Source organism: Sciurus vulgaris (assembly GCF_902686455.1).
Source record: "Sciurus vulgaris genome assembly, chromosome: 6".
Taxonomy (NCBI): Eukaryota; Metazoa; Chordata; class Mammalia; order Rodentia; family Sciuridae; genus Sciurus; species Sciurus vulgaris.
In genome coordinates this window covers 161,075,637-161,088,622 of record NC_136466.1, presented here as the reverse complement: position 1 = coordinate 161,088,622, position 12,986 = coordinate 161,075,637, and the positions used below count along the sequence as shown (strand labels likewise).

Below are 12,986 nucleotides of genomic sequence, written 5' to 3'. Positions count from 1 at the left end.
TATTAATGCATCAGAGGGATAAATTTCCTCTGAAATGCACCAAAAGAAATACATACAATACTCATATTATAAATGGCATAAAAAAAAGGAGGCAATTTTTCACTATAATGAGAGGCTGAAGTGTTTTTAAAGTAGATTGTTAATGTGAAATGCTCAGGGACCATGACAAATGTTGAAAGGGGAAGCTCAGCCAACCTTCAAGAAGGAAAACTGTCGTGATCCTTAACGTATATAAGGAAAATGGGTTCTTAACTTCAAGTAGCCTCTGACCATCTTTTCCCAAAATCCATTCCAGGTTCGAGTCAAAGCTTTTTACCTTGTCAGAGTGATCTGGAAGGAAGTATAGCCAGCGATGAATGAAGCCAACCTTGTCAGGCTCTGCTTTCCTGATCCGCCCACCCCGACCAGGAGGGCATTTCCCCGAGGAGTACGGATGATCCGAGAGATCTAGAACATGGAATAGAAGAGGCACGTCTTTCAACGTGTAAGCATACCATTTTTTTTCCATGTGTTTGATGTAAAACTAAGACCAAATAATCATTTTGGGAGACAGAGCTATCTCCAGATCAAACCGTAAAGAGATGCTGGTTGAAGGAACGGGGGCGTTTAGGAAGTGTTAGACCCGGCAGGGCCGTGGGGGTGCCTTCAGGAACCCAGAAGACACCAGCAGAGGCGTCAGCGCAGTCCAGACTGGCTGGCTCCGTATTGTCCAGGAGGTAATGGGACTGTGAGGTGTCCTTTCAGTTTGCCCAACCTATTCCAGTATGACAGGGAAGAGGAGAGAAATCTCAAAACAATACCTCTCCTCAGAATGCAGAGCATGTGATTGATTAGGATATCCTCCACGCCTGAAAAAAGAGTTTGAATCAAAGGGAAGGAAAATCTTAAAATGGGGTAGAGACCATAGAAACACCCTCCTTTTGGCAAAGACAGTGAACCTAAGAGATCCACCAAGAAAGGATTCAAGGATGGTTAGAAGGCTGCTCCAGGTTGATCAGTTGCCCCAGACCATGCCAATTCCCCCTCTAGCGGAATTCCATATTTATTTGGCTTTATTGGTGTTGAATGAACTACTTCCCCACCTGGAAAGCATTAGGTGTAGGACTCTTGACCATCCTTTCCCCTTGTGGGTTAACTCAATCTCTTTCCTTCCTAACTGCAGTTTGAGCCTAGGGTATTGCTGTGAAATTCACTTGCCCAAAACAAATGACAGAAAGGAGGCCCCAGAGACACCGGGGCTCTATATTCCACCAAGGTTTTGTCAAACATCCTTTTGCAGGATTTCCTCCTCTAGCTGGTGTGTGTTCCGTCCCTGTTGGAAACACCCCTGGGTGTTGGACTGTCTCACCCACTCTGGCGTGAATCCTGGGGAACAGAGGCCATGTTTCCCTGCTCTGGGGAGCTGACCACCTCGGGGCATTTGACAAACAAACACATGTAGGAGTAGACAGAAGCCTTTAAAATGGACTTTAAAAACTCATAATCTTGTTTTAAAAGATTTCAGGAGGAAAGTGCAGCTGAGTGAGATGCTCAAATAGGGCTACTTGATCCTATTAGGTATGGATTGTGAAGTGGAGATGTTCTCTTCTTAATCCCATTAGCAAGTATTTAAAAATTAAAAATGTGCACCCCACCCTGCAGGTGCTCACACTCTAGCTGGGAGAGACACCTGTTGGTAGAACCAGTGTGAATTCTGGAAGAGAACGGACTGGCACAGTGGAAGGAAGGAAGGCCAAGGAGACACCCCCGGCTGGGGGCGGCAGACCTTAGGCATGGCACTGGGATTGATCTGAATCTTGGAAGATGACTAGAAGTTATATGGAGTCAGAGAAAGTCCCGAGGTGTTCCCATAAGGGTGGGAACATCAGTGGGGCAGGAAAAGCGCAGGAGATGAGGCAGCAAAGGGTTGTTCAGGTCCACACCAGTGACTTCCTGAAATTCCAGACAATTCATCCAGAGTCCCCTGTGTGACCATTTCAACGTTCACTTGTGCTGCGAAGACTGAGGCAACTTGGGGTGCCTGAACTCACAAAGCTTACTGTCTGGCAGGGGAGACAGACACACAGAAAAACTGTACGTGGTGCTGCGCAGGCCGGGGATTTGCACTGGTGAGCTGCTCTGGGTCAGGATGTACTAACTCTGAGCAGGCCGATTTCCTGGATTCTGCACAAGGCAGAGGCAGGACCACAAGGCCCAGTGGTAGAAGGGGCAGATCATGAAAAAGCACCCACGCCATAGTCTGAACTTCCACCCAAGAAGCACAAGAGATGTGTAACTCAGACACGGCCTGGCTGAAGATGATGTCAACGAAGAAGGGAGCTAAGCAACACACCGGGTCTGGACGACATCCCACGTGGCTGCAGGGTTTGTCCCCAGTTCTGACCCTTGGTTCTATCGCGTTTCGTAACTAGGTCACACATCTCAAGGCACCGGTTTTCAAGACACAGAGCCTGGGTGTGCTGAGCACAGGAACCAAGAGTTGAGTGGAATCAGCTGAGAAGATCATGAGGAATGTCCAACTTGGGCTTGAAAATTCTAGTCAAAGGTTCTTTGACCAGAGCAAATGGTTCATTTCCAGAGCAAATGGGCTGGAGGCAGAGAGGAAGGGAAAACAGCTGTGAGGCCCTGAGTGGACACTGTGCCTCTGGAGGCGGGCTCGTCACTGATCTGTGAGACGACACAGGCAGCGACGACTCTGGCAAACTGGCTGGAGCACAGACCAACACAAATGACCTCCTCTGTAGTGCCAGGGGCGTGACATCCCAGGACGGCCAGCACTTGGTCATGAAGGGGCCTCTGGTATTACCCATTCAGGAAAACACACATCTTTCCCTTTTTTTTCCCCTTTCCTTTAATTATTACATGACAGAATGTCTGCTCTTCCTGAAAAACTTAACTCTTAACCTACTGTAAATTCAGAGCTAATTTCAAACAGCGACATATTGCTTTGGAAGAGCAACAGGGCTTAACATTTGGCACAATCCAATGTCTCCAATTCTGAGAGTTCAGTGCTGCCAAGCTAAGTGCCCTCTGGCTGGGGAGACGAGCCCCCTCTCCGTCCTCTGCTCAGACCTGCTCCAGAGACACTAACAGAAAGGTTTCCCTTGCCTCTTGCAGAGAAAAAAAATCACCCTTTACTAGATAAGCTCTAAACCCCTCTCCATAGGTCTAAGGCCTGGTAATCATTAGAAGGGACAACTAGTATTGAGGAGCTCATTCTTCATGGTTAAACCTAAGCTGCAGATGATAGTCTCAAATTGCCTAGTCTGGAAAAGTATGTCGGCAAAGTGAGAATATCGACAAAGAGTTTTAATTGGCATTATCTTACACACACATAAACCAGGTCATATAAGTTTCTAAGTAGAATAACATACTGTTCTTCTAACCTTTGATGATCCATTTTTCTAAAAGTAGACACCATAATGATCCAAATGACAAGGTAGAATGGAAACTGGACTTTCCTGGGGGATTTCATTCTGATAGAATTTTCGTCTGCTCAAAGTCAACTATTGATGCATGATTTTCAAATTATTAGTTTCTTATTAATTTTTTATTTGCTATAATTAGTTATACATGACAGTTTTAATCGTGGCAAAATGCACATCACGACCATTTTAAGTGTACGGTGTAAGAGCATCAGGCACATTCACCAGGGCGCACCACTAGCAACACCATCCACCTCTAGAACTCTCTGCATCTTGCAAAACGGAAACTCTGCACCCATCAAACACTCCCAAGTCCCCTCTCCTCCCAGGCCCTGGGGAAATCCTTCTTTCCGTCTCTGTGGTTTTTAATATTCTGGATACCTAACATGAACAGAGTGCTGCGGTGTTTGCCCTTTGTGGCTTGTTTCACTTAGCATAATGTCCTCGAGGTTCATGCACTGCTTTTGTAGCGATGATCATCTCACCGTGTGCAAATAAGCAGACTTCGCCTTGGCTCTGAACTCAGATGTCAACCATATTCATCCTGCGTAGTAAAAACACTGAGCTGCCAGCTGTGTAGCAACACCGAATAAAATTATCACATCACACGCTGGAAGTACACATGCTCTTATTTTAAGCCGATGAGGTGTGACATGTGGCACCCAGTTTAGAAATTAAATTGGAATATAGCTCTGAGTTTACTTTTAAGCCGAGCAGTCTCTGGGGAGATGAAAATGGGAAGCTGGGAACAAAGCCAAGCCTGCGTCACTCCAGGGAGTGCGGCTGGGCGAGGCCACCATACCTTGACCAAGTGCACCATCGCATCCGAGAAAAACACCAGGTCCATGCCAGCGCCACGGACGCTCTCGTTATAGAGCTGCAGGAACAGATTCAGACGCTCTTTCAGCTGATGAAATGATTCAATCGGCTCATAAATTTTGGGCATTTCAGCAGCAGGCTCCTCAGGGGTTTCACCTTTGTTGGGGAAGAAGAGTCAACTCAGTTTCTTCAATTTGCTGGACTTCCATACTCCCTCAGCCTGTCAATACACTCGCAACCCCACAATGGGACACTATATAATATGAATTTCCATTAAAATGCCATAGGATGCATTTTTAGGGAAACAACGAGCAATAGGGGAAGCATTAGGATTTCTGTGATCATAGGTGGTCCCAGCTCTTTCTTGTCTAGAAAGGGTCGCTTTGAAACAATGTTGTACTCATTGAATTTAATTTGAAGCCACAATTAAATGTTGCATTTCAAAGATCCTTTCAGAGATAGGAGCTTAATGGTTACAATGAAAGTCAAAAAAGGAGGGACTTAAGGGTCAAAATCTCAAGAGAGGTTAAGAATTACAGGATTTTTTAATGAGAATAAAAAGAAAAAGGTCATTGTATTTGCTCAGGAAATTTCTATGATTCAGGAAATTTCAAGTTAATGGTAAAGATAGAAGAGCATTTTAGGGTACAAGAGTGAAAGGTAGAGCTATATATAGCCAAATTTCAATAGTGCCAATTCTTACAGAAGTAACCAACTTGAGCTCTGAGAAATAAAGTGCTCTGAAGTCACAGAAGGTGTTGTTTGCTTCTGGACCCAACCCCACCCCAAAGACCCAGCAGTTGCTCTTTGCTCCTTGAAAACCACTTTCTAATTATTTGTCCTTTTGATTAAGAGGAAATCAGATAAATCAAACAAATAAATACAATACATACAAATAAATTTTAACTGTCTTGTAAAATCCCCTTACAGGATTTTTATGTGTTTGACCTGATTTAAAATAAAATGTATTCACTTCTTTCCAACTATGTAGCCCAGTGACGAACAACTTCTTGCAATTATCACTTGAACACTTTTGACAGATCACACACAGCATTATGGAAACCAGTCAGGAACTGCTAATCTTTTCCGATCACTGAGAAGGTGTGCACGGGAGTCTTGAACACGCCTTTTTAAATACACAGGTTAACTTAAAATCCATCCTCAGTGTTAGAAGAGGTTATTTAATGACAGAATAATATTCCTTGTAAGTCCAGTTATTTCTGAAGCAAAGCAATCAGAGCGCAGCCTCTTTCCAGCAAGAATGTACCCTCTCCTCCTTTCAAGGAACCAGTAGCACAAAAGCTTCCCTCCCTTCCCCACCTCTTCCCAGCTCTGTTCAATGCCTTCTAGCGTAATCTGAGATTTTCCTTTTTTATTTTCAACATTCAGATGGCTTGAATAAAGAATCACCTTCATTTTTGCTACCTTTCATTTGACGGTAACTAGAGGTTGAAGATGCCCACAGAACCCCACAGATGTGGTTTTCTGCTCCCCCGCCCCCAGTGCCCAAGAGGCATGTATTCATATTCCTATTTTTAAAAAACAAGGAGAACAAAGTTTGAGGTTCCACGATGCCCAGTTACTATGTTTTATCCTCCCGACTCTCCCTCGGGCAGACTCCTAACTACTGTGCTGGGCTCTTTCTTCCACCCTATCCTGCCTTCCCACTCCACCTTAATATCCAAGGGGGCTGAGCATAAAAGTAGCTCATCTTTGAACCCCAGGCTTATGTATTTATCCACTCCCTCTGTATTTATTGAGCACTCACTAGGTCCCAGGCTTGTTTCCATCAAGTTTGTAGCAGAAACTTGACCTCCCTAAACAGAACCTTCTGTCGTCAGCTCTCCCCTGCGGGAACACCTTTTGGAGGATTTTCAGACTCTGCTTCAATAGTTTACCTGTAGCTTCAGGGGCATCCCTCAAGAAATCCACAAAGTAAGCATCAATGCCACAATCCACCAAGCTTTTCGTCTCTTCACCAAACTCCTCCTCTACCAAACTTCCTAACGTCTTATCAAACCAGGTCACATCATCAGACACGGTGAAACGATCCGCTATCACGCGTTTACATTCATGCTTCCACAGTTTTAACAGCTCCTGTTGGGGGCAAGGGCAAAACAAGTCGTGTTTCAACCACATCAATGTTTATAGCAGCTCAATTCACAATGGCTACATTGTGGAACCAACCTAGATGCCCTTCAAGATGAATGGATAAAGAAACTGTGGTATATCTACACAATGGAATATTATGCAGCCATAAAGGAGAATAAAATTATGGCATTGGCAGGTAAATGGATGGAGCTGGAGAATATCATGCTAAGTGAAATAAGCCAATCCCAAAAAACTAAAGGCTGAAAGTTTTCTTTGATAAGTGGCTGCTGATACATAAAGACAGGGATGCGGGGGGGTTAAAGGAAGAATGGAGGGAACGTTGGATTGTGTTGAGGGAATTGGGGGGGGGAGGAAAGATGGTGGAATAAGATAAACATCAGTACCCTATGTACAGGCATGATTACATGAGTGGTGTGACTGTACATCGTGTACAACCAGAGAAATGAAAAGTTGTACTCCATTTGTGTACAATGAATCAAAAAGCATTCTGCTACCATGTATAACTAAATAGAACAAACTGTAGAAAAATTTGAAATGACTAAATTTAAAAAAATAAAAATGTCATTTCCCTGCCAGGCTATAATTGGGAATTCAGGTTGAGATGCAATGCAGAATGAAACTTTTTTTTTCAGTTATTTTTTAATTGTTCTAATTAGTTGTACATGATGTTAGAATGCATTTATGCATTTTGATAAATCATACATAAATGGAGTGTAATTTCTCATTTTTCTGATTGTACATGTTGTAGGATCACATCAGTCACGCAGTCATATATGTACATCAGGTAATAATGTCTGTTTCACTCTAGAGTGAAATCTTTTCTTAATTGAAGATGCAACATTTTGAGAAGTTAGGGTTAAGATGATCATTCCACTTCAAATAGCTCTCATTCAGGTATGATAAAGGAAAACCAGAATTTTAACTTTTGCAGTCTCTAAATTAAAAAGATAACATCCTATAAAAAAGTATTAAAAATCACTCTGATCAACCAAAAAACTAATGCTCTATGAAAAGGGCTCAAGTTTGTGAAAAATTAGTCTTTTAGAATAAGATACCTTCATTCATGTGGCCAAAATATAGTATAAAATACAGTTTCTGACTAATTCTCTTGTATACAACTGAGATGTTACAATGACATGTTTAGTTAACAGAGGTGAAGAAAATCTGAGGCAGAAAATCTGGGTTATCTGAATAAAGCAATCACCTAGTACAGGTAATCCAGGGCCCAAAGTTAACTGAAAGTTGAGGAAATTAATTGTACAATTTTCTGTCCCTATAGAAATACAACAAATATTCGCTCATAATTTGATTTAAAATGAACCAAAGAATGGAAATTCTTTACCTTGCTAACATTTTGCAGATTACAGGATTTTATCACTAATGACAAAATGCTATTTGATTAGCAGAATACAAAATCTATTAAACTATATTCAATGACATAGTTAAGACAAAAGTTCATAATACCAGTTGCTGAAATTGTTTAGGCTAATTGAAAATAAGCACCAAAAATGGCTACTCAGATAGAATAGCACTTGTGGAATTGCACCCCACAATTCCATTAATTTGTCCATAACTTCAAAGAAAAAAAAAAATCAACTTAACATGTTTGCCATTGCTAAACGGACTCTCAATTTCGTTAATGATGGTAAGTCTTCCCGAATTTATCTAGTCTTCAAGAGTCAGCAGGTATGTGTGGTCACCTATTTGCAAGCATCTGGGACAAAATTGAGTTTTTGACAGAGAACAGAATGTGCTTAATGACAGTTTGTTAGATAATTCAACTCCCTGTACTTATGGAGGGGACTCCCCTAAAGCCCTCTTGCTCAGCTACTTCCTCAGCTCCAAAAAGGCTGGAAGAGAGGTCACCCTGCCTTTGCCTGAGGGCAGGGCCTCACTTAGGGGAAGAGGCATCCTGGACTTTTACACAGGGTTCTCAGTCTGAAGGAAAACCTCACAGCGCTGGGACTCGTCGGATTCAAGTGTACGGACACACACTCATTTTTGTACTAAATGAATTTTCTACTCTGCTGCCTATTTTCAATTTTACCAACATGCACAGTTCCTTTAGTACATCTATTACCAGGAGGAAAGATCATGGGTGATTAACAACAGAATGGTTTCTTTTCAGTCTGAATGTTTATTTATAAGGATAATTACTTTTTAAAGTTAAAATGTCAAGCTTAAAATATGAAGACTATTATAAAATAAAATCAATAGTGATTGTTTCCATTATTTAGTTAAAAAATAGTCTTAGGATGGGAAAACAAAATCAGTTTTTTTTTTATTCCAATCACTAGAAAAATACTTGTATATACTATTTCCTTAAATATAAACCTAACTAGTCGGAACTTTTAACTGAAATTTCTGACATATTTACCTTTTTCCTTATTCATATTAGTCCAAAACCAGTGAAGAAATGGATGTGCCTGCTGAATGATCCCAAAATATTTTCATAGAAATTAAATTGATAAAAATATCTAGGATGTCTGATAAAAAGCCATGTTATTTGCGTTTGTCTCCTAAGTATCACTTACAGCTGGTTCCTTAATGACCTCTGATGTAGTGTTCAGCATTCCTTGCCAGATCCTAGAAAGGTCTCGAAGGTTGAACACATAATGGAATTTCGCAGGAGAGGGAAGCATTTTAACCTTGGTCATCTGCCACAGCCGGCGTGTGAGGGGCACCAATTTCACCACCGAGTCTCTCACTTCCTCTGAGAAACCCCTCTGGGTGCAGAAGTGGCCTACCCCAATCACTCCTGAAAGGGGACATCATAACGTTTTGACAGCTCGTCGAAAGAAACCCAATTGAAATGAAAAGCACGATGATAGAGAATTTGCACAAATATCATGGTATACTTTAACAGATGGCCATGTATTAAAGAAAATGGCAATCATGTTGCTTTTTCAAATACACAAAAAACACAGGTTTAAGTTAGTCAGCCTTCAAAATACTAAAGAGTTGATCAATAAATACTGCTGAGGGGCCAGGGATGGAGCTCAGTATGCCAAGCAAGCATAGGACCCTGAGCCTGTTGGCCGGCACAGAAGGGAGGAAGGAAAGAAGGCAGGCAGGCAGACAGACTGCTGAAACAGCTGCACTACTTCAATATTATTAAACAAGGGACCATGATAAGTAGATAAAGCTGACCTATGAAAAGATCTTTTAAAAAACACTTCCATCGGTCCCCTAAGATGTCTCCATCCTGCTGCCGGCTTCCCATCCATTATAAAATGCATCAATTGACTTTAGGTGCAAAATTTTCCAGGCAATAAAAATCATTAAAAGTGATAACAGTCATACTTTCTAATCTACTGTACTTTTCCCAAGTTTAGATAATTCAAATGTCATTTGGTTTCCAAGCCTTACCCACTGCTGCGACTGAACAGAGTACTGCCACTCTCTACTAGCCTGGGGTGCTGACATGATGTTTCGGTCTGCCAGAAATTAATTAGGGTGATCTTAATGAGTGTTTTCTCAACAGCCATTGCAGAAATTGTAAATTAATACCTAACAGGAAGGTGTTGAGATCCTTATACCCTTTGTCTGCAAAGGATCATTCCAAAATCAGTCACAAATGTGTTCCCATTACTCAGTTAAATGTATGTGGGTATATATGAGGGCTGGTGGTTCTTCAATTAAATTATCTCTGAAGCACTACATATTTAAGTAATAATTATAACCCCGTCAGTTTCTCTGATGATCAGACCAGGGCTTTCATCTGCTCTTTGTTCTGTTATTTATTTTGGCAAAATGGGTTGGTTAAAGTATCGGCTACGTGTCATTGTAACGTGGAATCGCAGCAACCAGAGTTGTAGGAGGAAACCACATCATCTCTACGCTCATTTACTACTTCGCCCCTGGCTTAAGAAGCTGGCGGGAGTTAAATTCAATTAAAAAAAAAAAAAAAAAAGATAAAAGGTAGACAAGATCTCTTGAGGATCCAGTTCAGTACACGTCTGTAACAAATGTGAGACAACATGACTGGAAAGTGTGGACAGTGTCCGGGCTCTGCCGGAGGGAGTCACCAGGCCTCTTTCTGTGCCACCTCTCTGGGTACATATTTTCTTGCAGGAACATAAACAGGTGCTCCTCCCTCCCCAGGCCCCACTGACACTCATTTACCAAAGATCTTGTCCATGGACGCCTCGGAGGGCAGCGTGCAGTTGAATATGGAGAAGTGCCTCTTGAGTCTTTGGGGTATGTCATTGCGCCCACCCCCAGGATGGATCATGGCTGCCAAGAACTGGACATCCGCGATACTGGTAAATTCCCCGGGCTTCTCGAGGTTATAGAATCCCTTTTGTTCCATTAGCTGTCGTACTATCTCATTAGTGACCTAAAAAAGACAACTTTCAGAATTAAAATGTCCCAACATCCTCTGGAGTTTTTCCAAAGGGTGGAGTTTATTGGAATTCAGGAATTGCATGTTGAAAAGGTAGAAAAACAGTTACTCATCCAAGAATAAAGACTAGTGCTGAATTAAAGAAATAAAATGCACAATAGTGTCAATATACCTGATCTCCCCACTCATTGATTATTGGCATATTCACATCATCAATGAAAACAGTCATCTTCTTTCCTGCCGGAGGTCCATAAGTTGTCCCCATACGTTTGTCCATATAACTCTCTATAGTCCTCTGTCAACAAGAAAGCCAGCAGAAAAGTGTGAAAGGCTCCCCGAGACATTACCAAAACCTGGGAACCTATGAAATGACAGAAATTACTTAGAAAGAGTCAAAATTTCCCCCTTCATTTTGACAAACAAGTCTTAAAGTACCTAAATTAATGTTGCATAATGTTCACAACCTTTGGAAACCTGGTTTAAAAGAGTAAATGAATTCTAATCAATATAAATTTTGAATTTTGAGACTCTTCTGTCCATTTCTAAGGATTTATTTTTCTCTTACTGTACCTGTGTTGATGACATGTAACACTATTACTCAAAGGCCATGGTCCTGCAAAAAGCTCCCCTATAATCGGAGAAGATGTTCAACAGAACCGCACAGCCTAGCATGCTCGGAAACCCACTCTCTTTACTGAGAAGGAAGCCAACTGGCTTCTGTGTGTAGCCTGAAAAGACACATTTCCACTGCTCTGGGACAGATGCAGTGACATTGTATCACTTCTCATCCCCCAACCCAACAGGGAGAGCAAAGCCCCCTCACTGCTGATCCAAGCTCAGGTGGCAGAAAGGAGACTGTGCTGTGCTCTGTAAGAACTTCCTAGCAACGTGGAAAAGAATATCAACACTTACTAAAAGGGACATTTGAAGGGGTAGCCAGTTTGTAGGAGAAAGACCTCAGACTTTCCATGGTAGTACAGTGTAGTTTGTGAATCAATCAGAATCTATTTTCTGAGTAACCAAAGTACAGCACAGAGAAGAAAACAGAAAGGACATCAAAGTTCTCAGACTCTTAGAAGCTCAAAACCTAAAACCCTCATGTCATTCCCACCATTGTGGAATCTACTCATGCATGGCTTTATTTATTTATCTATTTTAATATTTTTTGTTGTAGATGGACACAATATCTTTATTTTTTATTTATTTATACGTGGTGCTGAGGATCGAACCCAGTGCCTCACACATGCTAGGCAAGCGCTCTGCCACTGAGCTACAGACCCAGCCCTCAGGCATGGTTTTAAATCACGTTAGAGATGACATAGAAATAGAGGAGGAAGCAGAGGTATATTGAGATTAAAGTGAATTTTCCCTCTCCTATCCAAAAGTTGTATTTCATGACAAAAAGTAAACCAGTTATAAAAGACTTGTAACAAGATACGACTACAAAATGCACCAAGATATAAGCAAAACTCTATATATCTATCTTTGGGAAATCTTCCCATTAATTGCAAATTGTAAGCTTCCAACATCATTTTAATGCATAAGAGCAAGAGCTGCGAACATTTTTCATCATTTTTAATAGAAAGATATGTAAATATATCACAACTCATTCAATTACAAAACAAATCTCCCATGAAATAGCACAATAGCAAAAGGAATTTCATATTCCCTTGACATAAAAACACACTGTTTAATGTACTCTGCTAAATTTAGCTCTGTTTTTCAATGAATTTAAATGCATAAGACAATTAATAATCTCCTGACAGCCCCCTATGGCCAACCAGAGCCTTCCAGGCATTTCCACATCTATTAATGAGAACTCTCTGGCATGTGAAGATTTTGTCTTGCAGGGGCTTTCTGCAGGCTAAAAAGCCGCAGGTGGGATAATTAGGATAATACAGGGTAATACCCACATATCCGCACTTTCTTCCCCTTCATTATGGTCCTGTTTCTTTAAAACGACAGGAAATGACTAGTAAGTATATATGTGTATGACATACATACACACACACAAACACAAACACATAATATATATACATATATATAGTATATCTCTATACGTAAACCAAAAACCTAACAAAAAAAAAAAAAAAAGCAAAAACAAAAGCAGAGAAACATGAAGTAGCTTGTGAGTCTAGTAGCTTGTGACTTCCCTGTTTTTGGAACTGTCCATTCCATAGTTACCTAATGAATTCTGAAGTTTTGTGAGACATCTCGAAGCCCTGAAACAGGATGATTACATGTTCTAAGGGGGCATTCAGCATACGATATAGTTGGACTGGACT

The 12,986-nt window shown here is 41.2% G+C and overlaps 1 protein-coding gene across 5 annotated transcripts in view; it reads right to left on the bottom strand.

Moving 5' to 3' along the window:
- The window catches only part of DNAH5 (dynein axonemal heavy chain 5), a 301,487-nt gene that overhangs the window by 89,623 nt on the left and 198,878 nt on the right, over positions 1–12,986 (bottom strand). For all 5 annotated transcript variants that reach the window (XM_079145501.1, XM_079145505.1, XM_079145502.1 and 2 more), the window contains exons 48-53: positions 10,874–10,996; positions 10,482–10,695; positions 8,891–9,114; positions 6,143–6,341; positions 4,228–4,400; positions 317–447 (exon numbers count right to left, since the gene is read on the bottom strand). In XM_079145501.1, coding sequence (XP_079001627.1) covers positions 317–447; positions 4,228–4,400; positions 6,143–6,341; positions 8,891–9,114; positions 10,482–10,695; positions 10,874–10,996 — 1,064 coding nt within the window. The remainder of the gene's footprint in view (positions 1–316; positions 448–4,227; positions 4,401–6,142; positions 6,342–8,890; positions 9,115–10,481; positions 10,696–10,873; positions 10,997–12,986) is intronic.